Source organism: Oncorhynchus mykiss, chromosome 2, assembly GCF_013265735.2.
Source record: "Oncorhynchus mykiss isolate Arlee chromosome 2, USDA_OmykA_1.1, whole genome shotgun sequence".
NCBI lineage: Eukaryota > Metazoa > Chordata > Actinopteri > Salmoniformes > Salmonidae > Oncorhynchus > Oncorhynchus mykiss.
Genome location: NC_048566.1, coordinates 40,984,868 through 41,012,071, shown reverse-complemented (window position 1 = coordinate 41,012,071; position 27,204 = coordinate 40,984,868). Strand labels below are relative to the sequence as shown.

General features: G+C 42.9%; 1 protein-coding gene across 16 annotated transcripts in view; it reads left to right on the top strand.

Moving 5' to 3' along the window:
* Positions 1-27,204, top strand: part of LOC110489723 (plectin) — a 183,765-nt gene that overhangs the window by 99,909 nt on the left and 56,652 nt on the right. For 7 of the 16 annotated variants that reach the window (XM_021562550.2, XM_021562528.2, XM_036948352.1 and 4 more), the window contains exon 1: positions 1,975-5,068. The exons of 5 other annotated variants lie outside the window; for them this stretch is intronic. In XM_021562550.2, the coding sequence (XP_021418225.2) occupies positions 2,353-5,068 (2,716 nt within the window). In that variant the 5' untranslated portion in view covers positions 1,975-2,352. Of the gene's footprint in view, positions 1-1,974; positions 5,069-13,973; positions 14,005-27,204 lie in introns of those variants that run through there. 4 more of the 16 variants (XM_021562663.2, XM_036948394.1, XM_036948390.1 and 1 more) reach the window with 2 other exon arrangements.

Below are 27,204 nucleotides of genomic sequence, written 5' to 3'. Positions count from 1 at the left end.
AACAACATATTTATGGCCCACTGCAGCCCTGAAAGAACGATATAGAGAGAAATAGTAATGGTGTCTTTTTGTAGGCACTAACTCCACCATGGTTCCTTGGACAAAGCCTATGGGGAAATGAATGGTGTTTTTTACGCCAAAAATAAGATTTGTGGTATATGTTTTGTTCTATGAGATCATCTTCATCAGCCAACGTCACTTGTGAATTTTGAAGCATTTATGTAATCGTAAAAATGATAATTCATAAAGGTCACGTTAACTGACTGATATTATCTCTTAGAATATAACGTATTTCCTAAGCCTGTGTTAACCTCAGACCTTATTTTGGGCGTTTATCCCAAAACCCTATTCTTTTCCCATTCATTTTCCCAATGGCTGAACGATGGCTGAACGAACCAGAGGTAACTCATTTCCGGGTTTTAGGACTACAAGCTGGTGAGCTCTATTTGACTTACTCCGAACTGGAACACTGGCAATGGAACAAAAATATAAATAATTCAGTGTATGGATCTGGATCTGACTGCAACCCACTGTGGTTGGAAATAGTAGCCTATGAGTTTCCTCATGGCTTTTTTTCATTGTTGCCGCAGGCGTTACTCACATACAGGCACTACTCAGTCAGTTCCTGTCCCAAGTTTTTTGTGTACCTGATAAATGTGTGAACAGAATAGAATTTAGACTAATGAAATGTTCTGCCTCGATCTCTCCTCCTCTAAGGGCACGGTTTCCAGTTTCTCTCTCTTACACACACGTGAATACACTAGAGACTCTCTCTCTGACACATCGATAGGTGAGCGAGACAGATGCACTGAAGAGAGAGAGAGAGAAGTGATCTCGGGGGAAGGTCATCTGATATCATGTTACTGGGTGCTGTTAAAGGGTAGCGATAATGCACAGGCTCTTTATATAGTCGAGTCAGGCAATACGAGTTCACTGGCTATATCAGGGCAGGAACCCTCCGTATGAGCCGTTTGGACATTGGGAATAAGTTGTTCTTGCAGCCTGTTGCATCACTTTAATGGGTTACATTGGGAGGAGTTGGTGGGACTCTTTTATTTCCTCTCCACCTGGTGCTGACTGTGTAATCTACTAACAAAACACTGACGTGAATGGAGTTGAATTAAATCAATTGTTTTATTAGTTATATGAGTGGGATCTGGCTATACCTCTTTGGCTTGTAAACTCATTTCAGTCCATAGGGCTATTTGTGTTTTCAACCGTGACTTGTCTAACTATCAAGTTACAGGAGTCTAGTTTTAGTCGGTCACACCAAAGCTTATGTCCATGTTACCGTAGCTGTGGCTATAGCCTATCTCTCTTTTATCTCCCACACTATCTATATATGTCATACTACATTCAAGAAGAAAGTATTTCTGCTTTCTTAGGTGTGGGGTCTGGAGACATGCAGTTCTCAGTCAGATCCTCTGTGTGTAGGGCAAAAGTCAAGCAGTCAGTGATACTGGATCTGAAATGTGTAAACCAGGGTATTTGAGAGTGACAAGCTTCCCGTAAGTAAATGTCTAGTGTGTCTCTGCAGTGTAGGATGGCATGCCTAAAGGGTGTCTCCCTTTACTGTCGCTAGCTAATCTTTCCTGTTCCAACCCACTACATCAGTGAGTGACTGTGCGAGCACACGTATGTGGGTGGGCGTCTTCTTTTAGTAACAGCCCTGCATATGCCCAAGTACTACAGAGGTGTGTTAGTAGCTTCCATTCATTTGTCTTTTCTTTCACTCGCTTATCCTAATCTAATCTCGATTGCACGCATTTATTTACCCCCTCATCAGTCATTTTCGGCCTTCTGTCATTGTTTAAGTTTGTTTACTCAGAAGTTGTTTTTTCTTCCATGCCAACTTTTCCTCAACTGTAGAGAGAAGGTAGGAGGAGCCGTGGAGTAGTGTGCCTCTCTCTCGTTCTTTCCCTCTCTCACACACACACACACACACACACTCTCTCTCTCTCTCCTTCTGTCACTGCCGTTGCATGCATCAGACCGGAGTCTGTTCACTTCCAAGCAAGTCTGACTAAAGGGGGGAACAGTACTCTTTTGACTTAGTTTCTGGATTCTTCACGACATCTTCTCAGAAAAACGTTCTCTGTTTCCCCACGCGCTCAAAGGCAACAAGAAAAGAGTGAAGAAGAAGCAATAAGAGAAAATAAGAGGATTTATTCATACTTTTAATGATTGGATTGAAAAGCACGTGCAGACAGTTTTAGCCCACTGGACCCTTTCAGAGACTGAGAAGTGAGGTCATCCTGTAATACATTCTCCCTTGGCGGAGTGGCTCCAGCTTTGCTGTTAGTCATACTTTGAAGAGACAAACACACACACACGCACACACACAGAGCAACAATGGTGGCCGGAATGGTGATGCCCTTGGTGGACTTGAGGGCCATCTACGAGCTCCTGTTTCGCGATGGTGTCATGGTGGCCAAGAAAGACAAGCGACCCCAAACCAAGCACCCAGAGATCCCCAGCGTGGGAAACCTGCAGGTGATCCGCGCCATGGCCTCCCTCAAGTCCAGGGGCTACTTGAGGGAGACTTTCGCCTGGAGGCACTTCTATTGGTACCTGACCAACGAGGGCATTGTTTACCTGCGCGACTACCTCCGTCTGCCTGCTGAGATCATTCCCTCTTCCCTGCAAAGGGTTTGCCGTCCAACAGCAACCCTGGCCATTGCCCAAAGGGCTGCGCGTGGGGTCCAGTCAGTGGACGGCCCCACATCTTATGTCCCCAAACCTGGCAGGGAAGAGAGTCAGGAGGCGATGGCTGAGCGCCAGGTCTACCGACACAGGAGGCTGGACGCAGCCGAGGAGGAAGGCCCCTCTGACAGGACGCCAAGGTTCAGAGGTCGCCCGATGGCCACCGAGCCGGTCAGACCAAGAGCATCATGGGAGTCCCAGGCCCAGCCTCCCCTGTGGAAGGGGCGGGGCTTCCGCACTGAGGCTTCAATGATGGAGGAAAGCCAGGGGAAGAGGGCCTCCACGGTTACCTTCTCTCAGACCACTGAGGCTTGTAGCAGTAAAGCAGGGGTGTCCTCCCAGGAGACGATCATCACTAAGGTTCGTGCAGAAAGGTCCCAGGTGGTTCCGGTTCAGAAAAATTATACTTCAACACATGAATCACAGGTCAGCATCAAGTCAGTCTCCTCCAAAACAGCCTTCCCATTAGCTGTTACTGCAGTAGCTAGTGCTGCAGGAGCTGGGGCTGCATTAGTGAAGGTCTCAGCTGAATCCTCTTTCAATAAAGCAGGTATAGAGAAGCCCAAGAAAGTTGCAGCAGTTGAAGAGGCCCCCAACGTCTCTGCTGAACCTGTACCCAGTAAGCCAGCCATCCCAGCACCCCTGCCCCCTACTAAAGAGATTAAGGAGGAGAAAAAAACAGAAGTGAAGGTGACTCCAGAACCAAAGAAAGCATCAGAAATGACTGTCCCCCAAGAGACCCCCAAACTCTCAGCCGAACCCACCAAATCATTTAAAGTTGAAATCACTGATCCCTTATCAGTGGTCAGTGGCAAAGACAGTGTTGTCACTGAAAAGGTTATTGAAAAGGTTATTGAAACTAAAAAAGGGATGATTGAAGATTGCTCCAAATCAAAGAAGAAGAAAAAATCTCCCAGAGAAATAACGAAGGCTGAATCACCTGTCACAAAGGTGTCCCCAGAAAAAGGACTGAAGACCAACGAGGAAGAGACACAGGAGCCTCCCAAACCCCCACCAGCTTTTGCATCATCAATAAAGCCCAAGGGACCAGAATCCACTAAAGAAACGAAGGCTGAGGTTCGAAGAGAAACTAAGGCTGAGGTTCGAAGAGAAACTAAGGCTGAGGTTCAAAAATCAAATGAGGCTGATCATCAGATCCCCAAACCAGCAGTGGAACAGAGCAACACTAAGTCTATAGTATCACAAGCTGCATCCCATCCCGTTGCAGCCCCTCAAGTGCAGGAGAAGGCTGAGACGACCAATAAAGTGGCCTCAGGCTCATCTGGAAAATTCACCCACGGGTCAGAGATGAGTGTCACTAAAGTGGAAATGGTAAAAGTGCAGAAGACCATAGAGATGGAGATGAAACAGGAAGCCCTCAATCCTGTGGAGACCTTCACACTGCCACCGCAACCACCACAACCTGCCATAGTGCCGGAGGCTAAAGCCCCTATAGAAACAGCTGTGGTTGATTCGTCAAAGGCAAAAAAAGCTAAAAAGAAAAAGCAGGTTTCTTCCCCAGACCATGAGACCACAAAATCATTATCTCCACCTGCAGCTAAAACATCATCACCAACAGAGAAGGTGTTGATGACCAGGGCCGCCGTTAAGGTTGACTTCCCAAACACCCCTGGGGCAAAAGTAATGGACTGCTCTCCAAAGATGCCTCAGGAAGGAATGTGGTCTGAGGAAACCAGCATGGCAGCAGCTGTGCAGGCTGGGGCCCCTGCTTTAGACAAAGGAGAGGCGGAGCCTGCCCAGCTCTCTGCTGAAAAAAAACGGGAGGACTCGAAACCAAAAACCTCCTCTGCAAGGGAAGCACCCGGAGAGACAGCGTCAGCCGGAGCCGAGGCACGGGCCAGCCTACACACTGAGCAGGGGGAGCTTCCCAGAGTTGTTGCAAAACACGCTCTAACAGCAGCACAGAGCACAGAGGAGGAGAAGAAAAGTATATCTGTTCCTCCCAAGGCCTCGGAGCAGGAGAAGGACAAGGAACCACCACAGACCCCTGTTACCACTGCAGCCACCACCCCTCTGCCAGCACAGCCTCACCTGGAGGACACCTGTGACCAGCCTGTAGACGAGGCCAACATGAGGAAGAAGATAGTAGTGGTGGAGGAGGTGATTGAGGTGCAGCACATCACTAGCCCGCAGGCAGTGGCTGGAGGAGAGGTTCCTCCTGCTGTTGTACCTGAGATAACAGGGCAAGAACTGGACTTTGATGTCCTGCACGCACTGGCCGTTGAACGGGCTCTCCTGGCCGGAGGAGCGGTGGTCGAGTCCGCCCAGAGCACCATCTCCGACGATGACTGGGACCACTCTCTGGACGTACCCGAGGAGAAGACCTTCCCCAACTTCATAGAAGGTTTGAGAGAATTTCTTGTTTCCCCCTAGTTACTTCCTGTCCTGTGTGTTTGATGTGTGATGTCACTGCAGTTGCCAAGGTTTCCTCCCTTGCATGTACTGTGGGAAGTCTTAGGTGGGCGTTGTGGTGATGGCACTACCATGTCTTTTACCATGTGCTATTATGTTCTATTTGCATGTGGTATAAACAGTGTTTTAGGTTATTATACTTCTCTTCACAGTGTATCATTTGAAGATGAACTTATGGTATTACGTTGGTCAACAAAAATCTGTATTATAGTCCCAAACGTTAGTTTCAGTGCTTGATCTATTCTATTATAGAGTCGGTTGCTCATTAGGGATAGTTTCAGTGAGATGATGAATGAGTACAAACCAATTACAATGAATCTGTGATTTAGGCATCTGTGAGAGAGCATGCTACTATAGTTTCACTGGCAGGGGAGATAACTCACACTACAAAGTGACAAATGAAATAGATTTCCATGCACAACAGCATATTGTAGCATACGAAGCATGTTGAAGCCCGTATTTTATTGTACAGACCTCAGTGCCACATGACTTTGATTTTAGACTTGAGCAATGCACACTCGCTGTCTCCCTGCCAGAAATGATTCAGACCTGCAGTAATTCCTGTGGTGTGGCTATGTGATACGCCTAGCTTACTCCCCTCCTGTCTTTTCTCCGTGGAGATGACCTGAGTGATAAAGGGAAGAAGAGAATGAATGAGAGAAGGAGGTGTGGTGCTTTTGGACACGTTCGCTCTCTCTCTCTCTCTGTGTTTTTTTAGTCAGGAAGGCTGTGTTCTTGGCACTGTGATTATTTAACGCTGATTATTTTTAACGCTGGTCTCCAGTTCCTGGTTTCCCCTCTCGGGTCAGATAATAGTATGAGTTTGTATGTGTTATCCAACAGGCTTTAGGTGGGCTTTCTGAACAATATGTTATCACGCCTGCTGACAGCTGGAATGTGCATAAAAATGCTGGCAATGCTATCCCATGTTGTTGGCGTTGACTAAACTGAACGTACACGTCTTTGTTTCTCTGCTGCTATTAAAGCAAGATGCATGTTGGTTGACACTGGTTTTTGAGATGTGTTATGTGGGTGTTAATGAGTGTATACTGGAGCATCTAACCCTAGCACAGGGTGGCAAGAGACTGCAGCACACATGGGCGTTGTCTGTACTGTTGTGTGAGAGAGAGAACAGACAGGAAATTGGAATAGTTTGCTCATACCAAAGCTGTACTATTCAGGGTGTGTTTTCTCGGGTTCCACACGTGACACTGCTTCTGCAGGTCTGGAGTAAATTAGCAGCATTGCTCATATGACAGGCAGTGGTCAAGCTGTGTTAGTCATCAGGAGAATGACTCCACTTTCGGATATTTGAGGTTAGTGTGTGTTTACAGATCACCCGGTCAACAGCATTTAGAGCATTTGAGATCTGGATCAAATAACACGTCTGGAAGCAAAATCTTCTTCAAAATATCCAGGGGCATATTGTTATACTGTATGTTAGGGCATTTACATTCCTTTTGTTTTGGCATCAGTGCAAAATGTAAAGAAAATAAGGTTCCTTGCTCTTTATGTGAATATCAAGGGATAAAAAAGGCTGTGTAACTGATCAGGCATGAAAGCCCATCATGCTTCAGAGTGCCATCCTAGCCACTGATAATACCAATGTTTGCTAACTCACTGCTGCCACCTACAGTGGATGATCCATAATAGCCATGTGTATACGTGAGTTACCCCATAAATACCAATGTGAAAGTGTAGTGCTGCCTTTCTCTGGGCTATTTTTATTCATTTTGGAATGCATGTCATGTGACCAATCATGGAGTTTGTCAACCATACCGTAAGATACATTAGGCACAGTATCTATTTGAAGGAATATATCAAATAGAGATGTTTAGCAGACACCACATTGGTATGCGGGTGTCTCTTCATGTCTGATGATCCTAGAGCGTATTAGTATCGATAGTGTTGATGGTATGAAATCGAATTATATAGCTGTAAGATTCAGTAATACCCTCAGATTGTTCTGCACCACGCCTACTTTTATACTGCTACCGTAGCACTGTCTGAGACTCTCAGAACTCAATCAGCCCTTTCTCATACTTCTGTCAACATGGCTTCGGTAGAAATCAAAACAGGGAACTTTAGGTTGGGCATGTGTCGCTTTAAAGCTCTTTACACATCAGGCCAAGCCAACAGTGACTCTTGATATGGAAAATCCCAGGAAAACACTTACGCTGTGTCCGTGACATTTGCAATCATGTGTGATGAATGAATACGACTGCATGTTCAAACAAAAGCTACATTGTTTATGATTAGTGGGGCACAGGCCATTAACCTAACTCATGTTTCAGACATGTCGTGTTGTTTTCCTAGGCTTCTCCCTACTCGGTGCACGACATTCCCACACATTTGTGAAATGTATGAAACTACCAGCAACTGAGGATTCTCCTCTGTCCCTTTTCGTACTAACGGCTCACGATTGGGGTGTGGTGTATGTGAGTGTGTGAGCCTGACCTTTCGCTAGTGAAAAAAAACATGGGGGCCGAGCACTGTTAGCCGTCACGCTATCAGTAGCCTGTGTTGTGACATCGCAGCGATGAGCATGTTGAGTACAGTTTAAGGCTGTAAATCTGACCTTTGCTGTTGTGCTCAAAACAAAGTTGGGTGGCTCAGCTGCTCCTCTGTCTTTCCGCTGACACCACCTGGCATGTCTCCTGGGTTGGGATGGCACCTGTGTGTTTACAGGCCGCCTGATGAGGGAAACACGCGTTGTTCCATATTTCCAAAATAACGAGATGAAATGAGAGATCGTACTTCGTCTGCTTGCATAGAATTGCGAATTGCGTCACATGCTTGATGTCACACGGGTCTGATCCAATTGTAGGAATGTTTATCAAACATTTAAACAATGTAGATACTAGTATAATGTTTCGCTGAAGTGTATAAATGGTGTGTAACATATACAGTGGGGAGAACAAGTATTTGAGTCACTGCCGATTTTGCTTGGTTTCCTACTTACAAAGCATGTAGAGGTCTGTAATTTTTATCATAGGTACACTTAAACTGTGAGAGACGGAATCTAAAACAAAATCCAGAAAATCACATTGTATGATTTTTAAGTAATTCATTTGCATTTTATTGCATGAAATAAGTATTTGATACATCAGAAAAGCAGAACTTAATATTTGGTACAGATACAGTACAGATCTCTGTAATTGTTTGCAATTACAGAGATCATATGTTTCCTGTAGTTCTTGACCAGGTTTGCACACACTGGAGCAGGGATTTTGGCCCACTCCTCCATACAGACCTTCTCCAGATCCTTCATGTTTCGTGGCTAGGCCACTCCAGGACCTTGAGATGCTTCTTACGGAGCCACTCCTTAGTTGCCCTGGCTATGTGTTTCGGGTCGTTGTCATGCTGGAAGACCCAGCCACGACCCATCTTCAATGCTCTTACTGAGGGAAGGAGGTTGTTGGCCAAGATCTCGCGATACATGGCCCCATCCATCCTTCCCTCAATACGGTGCAGTCGTTCTGTCCCCTTTGCAGAAAAGCATCCCCAAAGAATGATGTTTCCACCTCCATGCTTCACGGTTGGGATGGTGTTCTTGGGGTTGTACTCATCCTTCTTCTTCCTCCAAACACGGCGAGTGGATTTTAGACCAAAAGGCTCTATTTTTGTCTCATCAGACCACATGACCTTTTCCCATTCCTCCTCTGGATCATCCAGATGGTCATTGGCAAACTTCAGACGGGCCTGGACATGCGCTGGCTTGAGCAGGGGGACCTTGCGTGCGCTACAGGATTTTAATCCATGACGGCGTTGTGTGTTACTAATGGTTTTCTTTGAGACTGTGGTCCCAGCTCTCTTCAGGTCATTGACCAGGTCCTGTCGTGTAGTTCTGGGCTGATCTCTCACCTTCCTCATGATCATTGATGCCCCACGAGGTGAGATCTTGCATGGAGCCCCAGACCGAGGGTGATTGACCGTCATCTTGAACTTCTTCCATTTTCTAATATTTGCGCCAACAGTTGTTGCCTTCTCACCAAGCTGCTTGCCCATTGTCCTGTAGCCCATCCCAGCCTTGTGCAGGTCTACAATTTTATCCCTGATGTCCTTACACAGCTCTCTGGTCTTGGCCATTGTGGAGAGGTTGGAGTCTGTTTGATTGAGTGTGTGGACAGGTGTCTTTTATACAGGTAACGAGTTCAAACAGGTGCAGTTAATACAGGTAATGAGTGGAGAACAGGAGGGCTTCTTAAAGAAAAACTAACAGGTCTGTGAGAGCTGGAATTCTTACTGGTTAGTAGGTGATCACTTATGTCATGCAAACAATTACAGAGATCTGTACTGTATCTGTACCAAATATTAAGTTCTGCTTTTCTGATGTATCAAATACTTATTTCATGCAATAAAATGCAAATTAATTACTTAAAAATCATACAATGTGATTTTCTGGATTTTTGTTTTAGATTCCGTCTCTCACAGTTGAAGTGTACCTATGATAAAAATGACAGACCTCTACATGCTTTGTAAGTAGGAAAACCTGCAAAATCGGCAGTGTATCAAATACTTGTTCTCCCCACTGTACAAAGTCCTCTCACAGGAGCCTGCAGGGTATTGTCTCCCAGCGTAGGCAGGCAGAGTGGTTGCCAGTTGGAGCAGAGCTGGCTCACATGGAGGAAAAAGGCGGCTGGAAAAAAACAGCGTTAATTATAGTTTGTAATACAATGTACTGAGTGCAGCCTGGCTGGCTCACGTCAGAGTGACTGGGAGATCTACTGCCTCCATATAACAGTTAACTCACTGTAGTCTAAACTATGGAACAAACACACAAATCAATAGCATATGTTCCTATAATGAGTACTAGTCCAAGATGAGCTGATGTTAGGTATTTCCCATGGTACATATTGGATTTTGGTCCTTGGTCATCAACACAGCTACAGTGCCTTCAGAAAGTATTCACACCCCTTGACTTTTCCCACATTTTGTTGTGTTACAGCCTGCATTTAAAATCATTGTGTGTCACTGGCCTAGACATAATATCAAAGTAGAATTATGTTTTTAGACATTTTTACAATTTAATCAAAAATGAAATGCTGGAATGTCTTGAGTTAATGAGTATTCAGTCCCTTTGTTATGGAATGCCTAAATACGTTTGTGAGTAAAAATGTGCTTAACAAGTCTGTATTTTTGAAGGACGAGCTTGTCTTCGTACCCCACACATATACTTATATCTAAGGTCAATACACAGATGAATCCACAAAGACCAGAGAGGTTTTCTAATGTTTCGCAAAGAAGGGCACCTATTGGTAGATGGGTAATAAAAAAAAATGCAGACATTGAATATCCCTTTGAGCATGGTGAAGTTATAACACTTTGGATGGTGTATCAATACACCCAGTGTCACGTTCACCGTAATGATGAGACCAAGGCGCAACGTGATAAGAATACATTCTTCTTTAATTAACGAAGAACACTTACACAAACTAACAAAACAAACATGCCGCTATGCTAAACCAAGTGTTGACATGCAACTACACATAGACAATAACCCACAAAACCAAAATGGAAAATGGCAACCTAAATAGGATCCCCAATCAGAGACAACGATAAACAGCTGCCTCTGATTGGGAACCAATTCAGGCCACCATAGACCAACATTTACCTAGACAAACCAAAACCCCATAGATGTACAAAAAAAACCTAGACAAGACATAAACACACATACCACCCTCGTCACACCCTGACCTAACCAAAATAATAAAGAAAACAAAGATAACTAAGGTCAGGGCGTGACACCCAGTCACTACAAAGATACAGGTGTCCTTCTTATCTCAGTTGTCGGAGAGGAAGGAAACCGCTCAGGGATTTTACCATGATGACAATGATGACTTTAAAACAGTTAGGAGAGTTTAATAGCTGTGATCGGAGAACTGAGAATGGATCAACAACATTGCAGTTAATCCACAATACTCACCTAAATTACAGAAGGAAGCATTTACAATATTAAAATATATTCCAAAACATGCATATTGTTTGCAATAAGGCACTAAAGTAAAACTGCAACAAAAAAAATGCAAAGAAATGAACTTTTTGTCCCGAATACAAAGCGTTATGTTTGGGGCAAATCCAACACAACACATGACTGAATACCTCTCTTCATATTTTCACGCATGGGTGGTGACTGTGTCATGTTATGGTTATGTTTGTCATCAGCAAGCGATACAGAGTTTAGAGGATAAAAATAAATGGAATAGAGCTAAGCACAGGCAACATCCTAGAGGAAAACTTGGTTCAGTCTGCTTTCCAACAGACACTGGGAGACAAATTCACCTTTCAGCAGGACAATAACCTAAAACACATGGCCAAATATAGACTGGAGTTGCTGACCAAGACAACATTGAATGTTCCTCAGTGGCGTAGTTACAGTTTTGACTTAAATCGTCTTGAAAATCTATGGCAAGAGTTGAAAATGGCTGTCTAGCAATGATCAACAACCAACTTGACAGAGCTTGAAGAATTGCTTTAATAATAATGGGCAAATATTAAACAATCCAGGTGTGCAAAGCTCTTAGAGACTTACCCAGAAAGACTGGGTGAGTCTAACATGTATTGACTCAGGGGTGTGAATATGTAAATTAGATATTTCTGTATTTCATTTTCAATATATTTTAAAAAATATATAAAAACATCTTTTCACTTTGTCATTATGGGGAATTGTGTGTAGATGGTTGAGAAATCAATTTTGAATTCAGGCTGTAACACAACAAAATGTTGAATACTGTAAGTGAAGGGGTATCAATACTTTCTGAAGGCACTGTGTGTGGCTCAGGTATGACTATCCTCCCCTGGGTGTTGAGAGGAGGGAAAGGAATGGATTCTAAAAAGTAAATGTTGATTTTGTGATGTGTACACACACATGTGCACGTGCATGCTCACACACACACACACACACACACACACACACACACACACACACACACACACACACACACACACACACAACACCCACCCACATACAAAACACTATAGGGTTTTTCTACTCCTTTCAAAGGTCTCAGAAACATTTCACCTTTGACACAAACCTACCAAACTGTAACAGTTTGACGTTTTCTAAGTCAAGATGGGACTTTAACTAGAGCAGAGAGAGGAACTATATGGTTTAGACAGAATATCTGCACTTTCTTCATTAGACATGTCTATACATGGGGCCCTTTTATGGTTTGGTCAAAACATTTTGCGCCTTTCTTGGACACTGTTCCTGTATTTGTTACATCCAGTCTTTCTGTTGAAAAAACATCCTTTATAAAAAAATGTCATTACAAAAGGTTTAAGAGAGATTGCAAAGGTAGCTGCATTTCTCAGGTCTTCAATGTTCAAATCCTTTTTAGGCACTAACTCCTCATCACTCCAGAAATGTGAGTGATGTGTGTATGGATACCACAAGGGTGAACTATAGGTGAAAGGGGGGGATACCTAGTCAGTTGTACTGAATGCATTCAACTGAAATGTGTCTTCCACGTTTAACCCAACCCCTCTGAATCAGACTACTCTATGAGCCCCCAAGGGGTGTCGTAATATAGCTCTATTTCAGAAATGACTGCACCTCTCTATGGGTTAATTTGGTGGAAATATTCCATGTCAATATCACTAGGAACTGTGTTTGGGCCATAGATAATCCTATAAGAACATCAGTTCCTAGCAGACAAAATATTGAAATCTTCAATATCTGTAACTGTAAGCCTAGTTAACATTGAACACACAATGGTGATTTTAGAAAGGCCTATTTCATCCTCAAACATAGGGGACCAACGAAAATGTGTCTAAGACAGTAAAGTTGTGAATGGAACATTTTTTGTCAATACTGCAATTCACAACGCCACATGCACACTTAGATACATAGCCACCAACTTTTTTTTAAAAAATGCTATATTTAGCCAATGTTATACATTGCAAGGGTCCCCAAAGCATCAGGGGGTCATTAGTTAGAGAGGCTTGCCAATCTATCTCTCACTAAACAGGAGTGTGTTCACTGGCATTTCGACAGTTAAATGTGACATTCCTAACCCAGTGCCAAAGAAGACCACCAAGCCAGACTGAGCCGGAATAGTTCCAGTTCTGGATATGAGAAATTGTCTTTTTGTTGGGGCGTTTTGTGTCATTTTGTTTTGTGTTTTTCTGTTTTCACATTTCCATCAGGTTTATGTTAGAGTACATTGTAATTGACACAGTGCTTCATTGAGAACCATTTGTCCTGCTTCACCTGTTGATGTTTCACTTGTGTCATCATGTCACATAGATGATAGGCTTTTGGCAGAAAGCTCAACTGATCGTAGTGGTATTAGATGCTATTTGCTGACAGTATTAGCTGATGGATATACTTCAGGTATGTAGACACAGTATGTGCTCAGGCAAACTGGATACATCATCAGATTCCTCTTAAATGGGTCAGGTCTCTTTCCCGGTGGCTGAAACCTGTGACATGATCTCACTGAATAAAGATCTCCTCTTCTGAGAAGAAAAGTAGCCTGGCTTAGTGGGCTACTGCAGCAACAAAACAATGGCCGCCAGAGTGGTTCCATCAGCTTCTAAACTGTGATGTTGTGATCATCTGTCTCTGTCTGGTATTTATAGCCCCACCGTAAGCTTCAATACCGCCCCTTACCCCCCCCCCCCCCCCCCCCCCCAGCCCTGTCGTGTTCCCTTGCCCCCCTTCTAATTGTGAGGCCACTAGAGAGACAAATCCTAGCAGCAGGCACGGGGCTGTCAAAATTAAGAAGGAGGAGAAACGGGGCAGCGGAGAGCAAACAAACAGGAGTCCTCCTCTTTCCCCTCATTTCCCCTGATTCGGCTCTCTCTGTTCCTCCTACTTCCTCTTCCTCTCTCTTTTCCTGACAGCATAGATGAAGATCATACCTGGTAGGTCAACCGACTAGGGTGACTGTTGTTGTGGTCAGTGTCTCTCTGTTGGCTGTCCGTCTGTGTGTTTTTGGCAAACTCGGTGTGTGAAATGTTGTTGTGTTGCTGAAGGGGGGAGGGGGGGAACGCACATCCGTACTACACACAGACGCACATTCCCCACTCACACACACACACACACGCACACACATAAACACCACGGCCGCTTAACCGCAACCTTCAGCTACCGAAGTAGAGACTCTATTCCATATTTAAACCTGTTGGCACTATGGCAGACTTGAATTGCGAATCATGTCTGCTGATATATATATATATACAAGAGGGTTGTGACTGGCTCAAAGGATGGTGTTGTTCCCTTTGAAACTCCTCTGTGTGTGTTTGATGGCTGTCTGTGTCTGTCCGGGCTATTTGTGAATACTCAATAGATTTTTTTTTAAATAATTAAAAGACAAATACAGCCTACACCTGTTTTCCTGTCTTGCTCAAGCCACTAGTGTCGCCAGGCCATTTGGGATTGTTGTTGTGTGTAAGAAAGGTAACCGGTATTCGATCTGTTTCTTTCATAGAGATTTAGAAGGCAGGAGTATTTTGGGCCACTTTAAATTGTCTGTGCTTAGTTCACTCTTATTCTTGAAGGAAATGATTTGCAAGGTAGAGGTGACACTGTACATAGGGCATGTGTGAAAGTGTAATCGATGGGCTAGTATGGTAAACATGCCGCTCCCCTCTCTATCTCTGAGACAGAGAGTGAATAATGCATGTGAATGCCACAACGTTTGCGTAAAGACCTTTACCCTCGGATGATGGGCCTTACTATGATTATCATTCCTACTTCGGGCTGGGCTTTTTTCTTTTGAAATCACTCAGTGACAGGACCATTGAGATAACACTCCCAGACCAACCAGTCCTGCTTTAATTGACCTAACAAAGACATTTGCATCACCTACTTCCTTGTGAAATACTGTAGAACTAGATCCTTGTTCAGTTGAACTACGATCTACTGTATGTGTAGAGGTTGAAAAAGAGGGGGGTCGTTCATTGGGGAACATGATAGTGATTAGGCTGCAATGAGAGAGAGAATGGGGAACAAAACGAACATTGATACTCTAGGATGGAATGAGTCAGAGAGGGGGTTCAATTCAATGTGGTAAGAACACAGTACTTCCAATGTAAACTTCCACCTACTGTCAATGTTGACTTAAATTATAACCATATTATCAGATTGTTTTAGTGCTACTATTTCAAGAGGAAGAGGATTTTGACATCATTTTACAGTGGTACAGTAGTTCCTTTTAAATTGTTCCTTCATTTGAAGTCTAACTTGCCACTCCGTGTGTGTCTCTGTATGTCTAATGAACAGAGTCTAGTAAAGTGCCCAGTGTGACTAGATACACTTTAGTTTAGACAGCCCTTTGCAGTGAAAGCAGATACCGTAAACACGGAGTGGGCCTGTCATTGAAGAACAGACACATACATTATAGAAATATACATTTAGAATGTAGAGAGAGGAAGAAAAGAGAAAGGAAGAGAAATACTGAGTTGTTAAACACAGAGGACTAGATGAGGGACAGAAGAAGTGTTGAAAGAAGAGAGGGCGTGGCAACATGTGAGAAAGCTAGGGGTTCACTGTTTTGGCTGGGAAAGGTTGAAACTGCCCGTCTTTATTTTTTAAACCACCCTCCCACCTTCTCTTCTCCTCTGGCACACTCACACGGCCCCACTCCTCTCACTCCATGCCCTCCCACCTGTCTGTCAGTGCTGCCAAAGTTTTATCTCTGTCCTAATGCCAGCTGTGGCCTGGTGGTTTTTGGGCACATAGTGACCCTGATCGCAGTCTGGCGCTTGACGAGACTGAGGAGGCAAAGTAAGAGAACTTCAGGAGAGGGGAATGGGCTTTTCACTGTTATTCTCCCACCAAGAAGACGCACTAACCTTAAATTAAAGAGAGTCAAGGTCATAGAGTAGCCAGCTGTACCATTCAGTAAGAGGGTGTCTCCTTTTTCCTATAGTTCTCTCTCACCAGCCCTCTCTCTTCCTACAGTCTCTGTCTCGCTCTCATTCTTGCTTTACTCTTTTCAGCCCTCTTGTGTTGGAGGTTAACCCTTTAAATGCTGGCTACTATCCTAGTCATGTTAGCAGTCATGGTATGTGGTATGAGAAGCATGAGGGAGTGTGGCTGATCTGTTCACATCACGCTAGTTGTTTTTCTTTGGATCTGAATCAGTGTCCAAGGTTTGAAAGGAAGTCATTACTTATATCACAAATATATGAATTGCAAATCTGTCAAGCATCTCTGAATAAATAGTAGCTACAGTATTTACAACAGTTGTTTATTTATTGTTTAGATCCCCACCAGCCATTTTGCACAATCTTTGTGAGAAATATTGTTTCAATGTCCTATATTTGGATGTTAAAGTCATTCCACTCTCAATACTGCAAAGGCAAGAGAGAGAAAGTTTATGACCAGCATTAACTCAAGTCTATCCAAGACGGCGTAGCAGCAAGACGTGTTTGTTTTTGTCCCGTTAGTGTCCCGTGTAAATATTCAGCTTTTTCTTTTTTTCTGTATACATTTCAATCTCTTTTTCCATTTTCCATTTCCAATTAAATGTACCTTCCTGCAACCCGCCTCACCCAATGTGGTACGGATCTGCTATTTTGTTTAGACCTTATAACTGGAACCTCCATCAGGGGCTAGCCTTCAGAAGCCAGCCAGCTAATTAGCTACTAGCTATTTAGTCATTGTTAGCCACTGCTAGCAGTCTTTACCTTTAGCACAGACACCAGCCGCTTTATCCCGGATAATATCCGCCAGTCTGCACAGCGCGATAACATCCCGGAGCATATCGGAATAGTTTTTTTTCACACTACATTCCCGGATTCCTGTCGCAAGCTCTGGACCATTACACCGGATCATCGCAGCTAGCTAGCTGCTAGCGAGTGGCTATTGTGGCTAATGCCCTTGTCCAGAAGCAAACACCAGTTAGCCTCGAGCTAGGCCCATTCCCCCGGCTAGCAAATGAAGAACACCAACTACAACACCTCTCTTGCCAATTGGCCCGGACGCTTTGTCGACACGGAGCTCCGCCGATCCAACATGACTGATCTGTTGACGTATTTCGGTTGATGTGCTCTCAACCGGCCCCTGCGTCGTTGATGTCGGTCAGGACCCAGCTACTAGCCCCGGCCTGCTAGCTCTCTGAGTGCCGTGTCTCCTGCTCGCCTAGCGTAGTGACAACTGCCAAGCTGCTCCATGTTTTGTCCATTGCTGCTTATTAGACCCTATGATCACTCGGCTACACAGCTGATGCCTACTGGACTGTTCATTAACACGGTACTTCATTTTGTTTATCTGTCGGCTCCTACGTTGAACTCAGGCCCTGTGTGTAGCTAACTGACCCTCTCTGCCCATTCATCGCCATTTACCCGTTGTTGTTGTCTTAGCTGGTTTACCCGTTGTTGCCTTAGCCCTCCCAATCAACACCTGTGATATGCCTCCCTCTAATGTCAATATGCCTTGTATACTGTTGTTTAGGGTAGCTCTCATTGTTTTGTTTTACTGCGGAGGCCCTAGTCCCGCTCTACATGCCTCGGTTAGCTCCCCTGCCCCACCTCCCACATATGCGGAGACCGCACCTAGCTTAACTGGCACTACCAGAGATGCAGCCTCTCTCATCGTCACCCAATGCCTAGGTAGGCTGGACACATGACATTTTTAACAATGCTTTTTTCTAATAAAAAGTCATTAATTGCATCAGCGGTGGAGCCCAGTTTCATAATATTACCATATATCCCAGCTGCCTGCTGTAGTTTTGAAGTGATCATGAAAAAACAGGCCTTATTTTAGGGCATTTTTCACCCTGCCAGCTCCTATTAGTTCTATTGAGCACTGTGGCACCAACTCGCCTTACGAACGTTCTAATCCCATTTTGTTGTACTATGTCACAATGGCAGCTTCGCAATGGAGACCTGCTCACATTGTATATAGTTCAAATGTAAACATAAAAAAATCCCTCATGTTACTCTGAGGTAATCCCATTGTTTCCTATAGGGAAATATAGGTATGTTTGTCTATTTTGCCAAATATCTCGCAATGTGTATATTTTTATGTTTTCAATTCGGACACCATGCTAATCATGAGAATCTCCTCTTTCGAATGATGTAATGCTGGGCAGTGTATCTTGTTTTCATCAAATGCTAGACCAGAAATAGTCAGAAGTTGCCATTTTTTCCTACTTCCTCATTATGCAGACATAAGCACACTTGGCACCATTGAGGTGCAGATGTTTACTTTCTACACAAGTGGTTATTTTTCAGTTTCGTCCTAAGAACAGATTGTAGTGGTAAAATAAAAAGGGATAGATTTTTTGGTGCCATTTAAGCTAAATGGAATTCTAAGCTTCACTCCAGTCTAAACAGGCTCTGCGAACGTTCGATTCCATACATTTGCTATGGGCTCGCGCTAGTGTTCCAGCTTAGCCAACGTTCTAAATCCTTTTTCAGCCTTGGGTGAATTTTGACTCATTCTATTGTCCAGCCTAGCCTAGGTTTACCTCCACTGTACTCGCACCCTACCATGCCCTTGTCTGTGCATTATGCCCTGAATCTATCCACCTGGCCCGGATATCCTGGAAGGATATTGATCTCATCCCGTCAGTAGAGGATGCCTGATTGTTCTTCAAAAGTGCCTTCCTCACCATCTTAAATAAGCCCGCCCCTTTCAAAAAATGCAGAACTAAGAACAGATGTAGCCCTTGGTTCATTCCAGACTTGACTGCCCTTGACCAGCACAAAAACATCCCACTTTTACAGTAACTCAAGAGTTGCAACATTTTGATTAGAATTGATCTATGCTTACATTTGAACACACACAAATCATTATCTGTTGTCCAAGAGATGACACAAACACTCATAATGCTGTAGTAGGCTGATGCTATAAAAGGACTGGGGTGAGTGGCTTGGCACTGAGTCTCCGGTGTGGAGAGTGTTTCCTGCAAACAATCACAACTCCCACACCTTCTACTCTGGAGGCTGTGACCGATATTCTGGGAGGGAGTGATTCAATTTGATTCACTTGTGTGCTTTTTATCATTCCAGGAACCATGAGTGTGTACAAAATAACACATATCCCACCAACACCAACACTCTGTCTGTAAAGTTGTGTTGGTGTGGGACAGTATTCATAACAGAAGGTTCCAGAATTTCAAGGTAAACAGTGGACATATGCAACATGTGCACATGGGGAGCAGAGAGTTATAAATGAGACATGTAGTTTGGTTCAGATTGTTGACTTTGGATGCTGTTCAGTGTCCTCTGGGAGAAGGGGAGAGGGCAGAGCAATTGGCCCTGCCAAAACACAGAGGAACAACGTACAGACCTCATGTGGACCTCATGAGTGCCAGTCATTGAGGCTGTATTTTTGAGTTGCTCGGGGACCATGGAAACACATCCGGTCCTAGGCTAAGAGTTTATGTATACCTCTCGGCCCTCACCGGGGGATTTCTCAACAGCACACACTCGTTAGTATACATACGCATCATACTGTATATCCTGAGAAGTTTAAGTGATATTTAATCTAGGAGAAGTATCTCCCATTATCTGTGAAGCCCTAAAACCTTGAACAAAGCTATGTGACTGCCCACTAAAGAGTACTGGTAATCCCCAGTGGACGATCTCCTGATGAAAGCTGAATGACCTTGACACACAAGACAACTGTTCACCCGCAACAAGGTGCAAGAGATCCAATATAAGATTATGCAAGTCGGTTCATTGGACTCCCATTATATGTAATAAATGAATGAAGAATTCTCTGACACCTGCTGTAAGTATAAGAAGGAAAGGGCACTCATGGCCATCTGTTTTGGACTTTAATTACAACTTTCTGGGAAAATGTCAAAATGTAGTTGGAGGGCATATTCATATGTCTTATAATAATGGATGGACCCATGGCTATTTCCACTAGTTGTCGTCGTGAACAGGCCCTCACTTACCTTAGCACAGCTCAATCTTAAGAAATTACACTTTGTGGCCTGCAAATGCATTTTCCTTAGCCGGATGAAAGACCAGCCCACCAACAATAAATCACTGGTACTGTGAGATCTTGTGTTACTAATGGAGAAAATTAGTGCTATATTTAGGAACAAGGAAGGAGTTTTCTATGCGATATTGGAACCCTTTTTACTATCCCTTCCTCCTAATCTTGCAGATAAGAAGTGTCAATATAAAAAATTATATGAATTTATTGGTCAACTGGACCTGGTCTCTTTCTTGTATACAGTACAATAAATATATTGTTGTATAGGTCTCTATACTCTTTTAGGGGTATTGTACACACTACAGCCACACATTTTGCAACAGTCAAAGGATTTAAGGTATGTACGGAAAATACAAAATAATAATGTTATTGGAATTTATGAGAAAAAAGTAATGCAAAATGAAGAGCAGAGAACTGAAAGGGAATGTATAATTGTTGTTGCTTTTGTATGGGTTTGTTTTGGTGTTTGTTGGTTATGTTATTTTGGAATTAAAATATATGTACAATTTGTGTATGATGACCTGAAACAAGGAAAATGATATAATAATACAAATATATGTATACTTGAAGAGTACTGGTTACATTGAATGTTCATGGCCATTGAAGGGTACAGGTTTGTTGTGCTCAAACAACATAAAAGCCTGTACTGGAAAAAGCTATGCAACATTAAATGATACAGAAATGGAAGCTTGTCTGAGTGACAAGCTTCAATTTACAACATACAGTGCCTTCAGAAAGTATTCATACCCCTTGACTTATTCCACATTTTGTTGTGCTACAGCCTAAATTCAAAAATGATTAATATATATATTTTCTCTCACCCATCTACACACAACACCCCATAATGACAATACATTTACAAATGTATTGAAAATGAACTACTGACATATCTAATTTACTTAAGTATTCACACCCCTGAGTCAATATATGTTAGAATCGTCTTTGGCAGCGATTACAGCTGTGAGTAATTCTGGGTAAGTCTCTTAAGAGATTTGCACACCTGGATTGTTTAATATTTGCCAATTATTTTTTTCAAAAAACGATCACACCACACTCAAAAAATTCTTCAAGCTCTGTCAAATTGGATGTTGATCATTACTAGACAATCATTTTCAAGTCTTGCTATAGATTTTCAAGCAGATTTAAGTTAAAACTGTAACTCGGCCACTCAGGAACATTCACTGTCTTCATGTTAAGCAGCTCCAGTGTAGATTTGGCCTTGTGTTTTAGGTTATTGTCCTGCTGAAAGGTGAATTCATCTTCCAGTTGCCGGTGGAAAGCAGACTGATCCAGGTTGTCCTCAAGGTCTTTGCCTGTGCTTAGCGCCATCGAGGTTTATTTTTTTATCCTGAAAAACTCCCTTAATGATGACAAGCATATCCATAACATGATGCAGCCACCACTATATTTGAAAATACAGAGAGTGGACTCAGTAATGTGTTGTATTGGATTTGCCCCAATCATAAAACGTTGTATTCAGGACAAAAGTAAATTGCTTTGCCACATTTTTTGCATTATTACTTTAGTGCCTTGTTGCAAAGAGGATTCATGTTTCTGTACAGAATTCCTTCTTTTCACTCTGTCAATGCCGTTGATCCATCCTCAGTTTTATCCTATCACAGCCCTTAAACTCTGTAACTGTTTTGGCATTGTGAAATCCCTGAGCAGTTTACTTCCTCTCCGGAAACTGAGTTAAGAAGGACGTCTGCACCTTTGTAGTGACTGGGTGTATTGATACACCATCCAAAGTGTTATTAATAACTTCACCATGTTCAAAGGGATATTCAATTTCTGCATAATATATATATTTTTTGTATCCATCTACCAGTAGGTGCCCTTCTTTGCGAGGCATTGGAAAACCATACTTTTAACTCTCCTCAGGGCACATTCCTACATTTTCCCAAATGTCTCCGTTTCACTCAATACTCATCAGCAGTAAAAGGTAGCGATTTTTCTGTGTATACACGTTACAATGGGGAAAAACAAGTGACTTAAGTGACTGAGTGCGGTGTGATCGTCAGTGCCAGGCGCGCCAGATACAGTGTCTCAGAAACGACTGCCCTCATGGGCTTTTCACGCAAGAATGACGCGACAAACAAAAAAAACATCCAGTCAGTGGTAGTCCTGTGACCGAAAACAGCTCGTTGATTAGAGCGATTCGAAGGAGAATGGCAAGAATTGTGCAAGCTAACAGGCAGGCCGCAAACAGACAAATAACAGCACAGTACAACAGTGGTGCGCAGAATGGCATCTCGGAATGCACAACTCGTCGAGCCTTGTCACGGATGGGCTATTGCAGCAGACGACAACACCGGTTCCACTTCTATCAGCTAAAATAAGAAGAAGGGGTCCAGTGGGCACGCTATCACCAACACTGTACAATTGAGGAGTGGAGAAACATCACTTGGAACATGACAGCGAGTTGAGTTTACTTGATTGACCTGCGCAAGTCCCCTGACCTCAACCCCATAGAGCATCTTTGGGAGGAGATGGAACGGGCTGTTGGCAGCATGAATTTACCACCGTCCAATCTGCAGCAACTGTGTGATGCCATTGCGTCAGCACGGAACGTTTCCGATACCTCATAGAATGCCCTGACGAATACAAGCTGTTCTGGAAGCAACCAGTACCCAGTACCAGATGGGTGTACCTAATGAACTGGCCAGTGAGTGTAGTTCACCACTGTGTGCCTACGCTCATTGATAGGCATGCGACGGTTGGAGAGCCCCCTGTGGGTAGCATCTGGCAGTAATCGTCTGAGTTCTGACACTTATTCTAGAAAGTTTCTCACAGGGTTTTCTCTCCATTCAGGGCTTGCAAACTATTACAGACTACAAAGGGAAGCACAGCCGAGAGCTGCCCAGTGACATTAGCCTACCAGACGAGCTAAACTACTACTACGCCATTTTCAACCTCTCCCTGTCCAAGTCTGTAATACCAACATGTTCTAAGCAGACAACCATAGTCCAGGTGCCCAAGAACACTAAGGTAACCTGCCTAAATGACTACTGACCCGTAGCACTCACATCTGTAGCCATGAAGTGCTTTGAAAGGCTGGTCATGGCTCACATGCTGACTCCTTGCTGTCCCCAGTCCACCTGGCCGTGCTGCTGCTCCAGTTTCAACTGTTTTGCCTGTGGCAATGGAACCCTGACCTGTTCACCGGACGTGCTACCTTGTCCCAGACCTGCTGTTTTCAACTCTCTAGAGACAGCAGGAGCGGTAGAGATACTCTGAATGATCGGCTTTGAAAAGCCAACTGACATTTACTCTGGAGGTGCTGACCTGTTGCAACCTCTACAACCACTCAGATTATTATTATTTGACCCTGCTGGTCATCTATGAACATTTAAACATCTTGGCCATGTTCTGTTATAATCTCCACCCGGCACAGCCAGAAGAGGACTGGCCACCCCTCATAGCCTGGTTCCTCTCTTGGTTTCTTCCTAGGTTTTGGCCTTTCTAGGGAGTTTTTCTTAGCCACCGGGGTTTTAGGCTGGGTTTCTGTACAGCAGGTGTAAGATATAAGAAGGGCTTTATAAATACATTTGATTGATTGATGTGCTGAATACAACAACAGTGAAATGCTTACTTACAAGCCCTTAACCAACAATGTAGTTTTAGAAAAATAAGTGTTAAGAAAGTATTTACTAAACTGAAGTAAAAAATATGTAAATAAAAAAGAAGACAATAGAAAAATAACTAATCAGAGAGTAGCAATAAAATAACGGTAGTGAGGCTATATACAAGGTGTACCGGTAACTAGCAATGCAAATAGCTTTCTGAGATACTAATAATATTACTACACAGATCATACACGTAACGTTAGCTAGTGATCCAGCAAGCTGTTGTTCGCTAGCTAGATAACAGTACTCTTTAACTTGCAATGAAAAATACTTTCTGACAAATTTAGAAACTTATAATATCTGAAAATGTAGCTAGACTCTTACCCCTGTGCAGATGAAGGCTTCACAGCAGACTGGAACCCCTTTTCACTCTGTTTTGTTTGTACAGCTTGTTTGACCCACATTGTGTCAAGTCACTCTGGTTCACAATGACCATGATCAAAAAGTAGTCCATCACAACTGTTTCCCACTGATCTTTGTCAATAGTGCCTGCTAACTTTTGGCAGCAATGTTGTTGAGCAGTAGCAACACTTTTGCAGTTATCCATGGCTAATAAAGCCCCGGTAGCAAGGTTTATCTACACTTACTGAGCAGCTTATGTTCTAGACAAAAGCATGCTTCATGGTAGACCAATCCGAACTCATCTCTCGGCATGTCCAGCCCATCCATCATCTCAGCCAATCATGACTTGCGGGAAGGTTCCGGCCTTTTTGCATGGCTAAACCAACTCGGCTCGTAATTTTAACAATAGTATTCCTATTTACAGATGGCATACAAGTTTGTTGTTAAGGCACAAGAACGTTCACATGTTCCAGAAGGCATTTCTGCCCCCCCCAAAAAATGTGATTTAAAAAAAATGCTAATTCCTCTCCTGTGAAGTAGCAGCATACACCTAACTTCCTGAAATGGGTCACATAATATTGCTTAAAGGTTAGAAGTGGGAATCATCGGTCCGTTTTCCTGGACCCAGATTAAGCCTATCCATGGGCTAAAAATCACTTTCAATTAAGATTCTCCATTGACCATATGCTTTTTAGTCCAAAGGAGGCTTTTTATAATGGGTGCGGGAAACCAGTCCTTAGTGCCTGAAGACAAGTGCAGTTGTATGTTTGTGGAGCATAGGTCAGTCATCTGTAAGAGAAGTCTCATATTCAGGCCATCTGTCCACTCTTTAATCTGACCTAGGATCAGGTCAGTTGTGACCTGTCGTAAATTAGCCTCTCTTGACTGACGACGGTGGTGTTTGTGTCGGTCGACCCAAGTAGACAGTCATACATTGTTTAATTAGAGTTCTAATAGAAAGAGAGAAAGTAGTCCGCTTTTTCCCCTTCCTTTTACTTTCATGATAGGCTTAATGATAATTCTGCCTTAACAGTGGTAGAAGGGTTGAAGCCTTGAAGTACTGTGAGTTCCAAGGTGGAATGCAGTACTAAGGGAGCCTCAAATGTAAATTGATGACAGTTTTTATAATTATAAATTCCTATTATAAGATCTGTATCACCCCGGGCCTCTGTTAAAACTGCCAAAGAGCCCAGACAACACACTCCATAAACCATAACAGGTTCTGAAAGGCATTTTTACACACACAAAGTGAAATAATTAAACTATGTATTTCACACTTTATATTTCCCACCAAAAATAAAATTAACTGATTAAATATTTGCTTTCATTGTCACACATAAATATTGCAATTCTAATTGAACCGTATCCCAAGAATATTAAAATAAATTCGAACAAAGTTTAACATTTCATATTTTTTTAAATTATTATTATAGAATTTTTTACATTTCACTGTATTGAATGGATAGGCCTATATACTGTATATATCTATTGATATGGAATAGAGTACAAGTCCATATAACTTTGGGAAATAAAAGGACTCAAATGAGATGGGCAGGGCTGTCATGAAAGTGAAACATTCACCCATCCATTAGAAAGCATTTTTTTTTAATATCCATTGACTGTTGCACCATGGCCAGTTCGCTCTGAAAACGAGTGTGTTTGCATTCTTGTCAGTGAGCGCATCTTGAGATATCGTGTCGCTTTTCACCTGTTGAAGTTATGGCGATGCAGGGGAGCCCCGAAGTTCCAACTGGAGCGTTGTCATTTTTTCATCTGGGAATAGATTATGAACGGGAATATCACCTGCACGAGATGAGCTATGCAAAAAGAAGCAAATATTTGTACTGCAAAATGTGTTGTGTAGGTGAGTGGCAGAAATATAAATACTGACATGGGGAAGGGTTAAGCAAAGTAGGCGTTCCACACACTGGTTTTAGTCCTACCAGTAGTAAATATGATCACATGTAATACAATTGTAGTTACAAGTAATAATTGAAGTTTATAATTGAATCATTTAAGTTTCATATATGGTCTAGGGCCCTGTGTTTTGCGTAATCATTTGACACAGCAAGATCTGTTCCTATATTTTAAACCTAGTCCAGAAATGAGATTTACACCAAAAATGTCAACAACGGTGCTGGACCACCCTCCTCAGGCATGTAACATGATTGAGCAAAACACAGGGCCCTACAACATGATAATTAATAATGTATTATTTTCCATTTCAGAGTGAAAATGAAAATGTTCTTTCAATTAATGACCATGTAAATCTTAGGCAACTGAATGTTTTCAGAATGTGTGGTATGATTCTCAAATAAATACATCGTACATATTAGCAGCGTGTGAGATTTGTGAATGGGGGAGAAGGCGTAAGAGACTTGATTATCTGTCTCTTTTTAGTGTTACAGTTAAACTAGTCTTGGATTCCATTGATATGATGTCGGATGTTTTGCTGATTGCCTCCAGCTGTCTCATGTCCAACTCACTTCCATATGTGTTCAAAGTAGGACACTGAAGGAGCCCTTACTCCCCAGCTCTCACGCAAATCACAAATGACTACCATCATGGGCTTTGGCAAGCCTTTCCAATGGGGTGTGTCTTCGTGACTCACAATCCCACATTAATTAGGCTACCAGCTATTTGTTCTCTATGCGTGGGAACTGCCTACAGGTCAAACAGTTAACAGTTTAGTATTAGTCTATAGTAAATAATAACTACTCCAGTATATGGCAAGTGTTAAATAATAATGCACTTGTTATTCCTCTGTAGCACAGTTCACAGGTTTTTATTGTACTCTGGGTGTGACATGGCAGCTGGGTAACGTGCAGAGTGACTGTGGGAGGGGAGGGGTTTTATTGAGTAGGGATAGTGCTCTGTGGATGACTCACCCTGACTGGATTAAGCAATGTCCTGACAGTTAGGATCAAGGGTGTCATTCAGCTATTATAAATATGACTATTTTAGAGACACTGATGACGAGTAATGTCTTTAAGTAACACTTCCAGTTGCTTGTAACTATCTAGAACCCAGTTTTAGAGTATTCCGTGGGTATGGTTGTGCATCCCCTTCCATAAATGCACTCTGAGAGGGTCTGAATGGCACCATCATTATATTAGCCTTTTCATACATTTCTTTTTTTGTGATTTGAAATGTCTAATGTATGCAGGATTGGCAGGTTTTCATTTCTCTGTTTTTTTT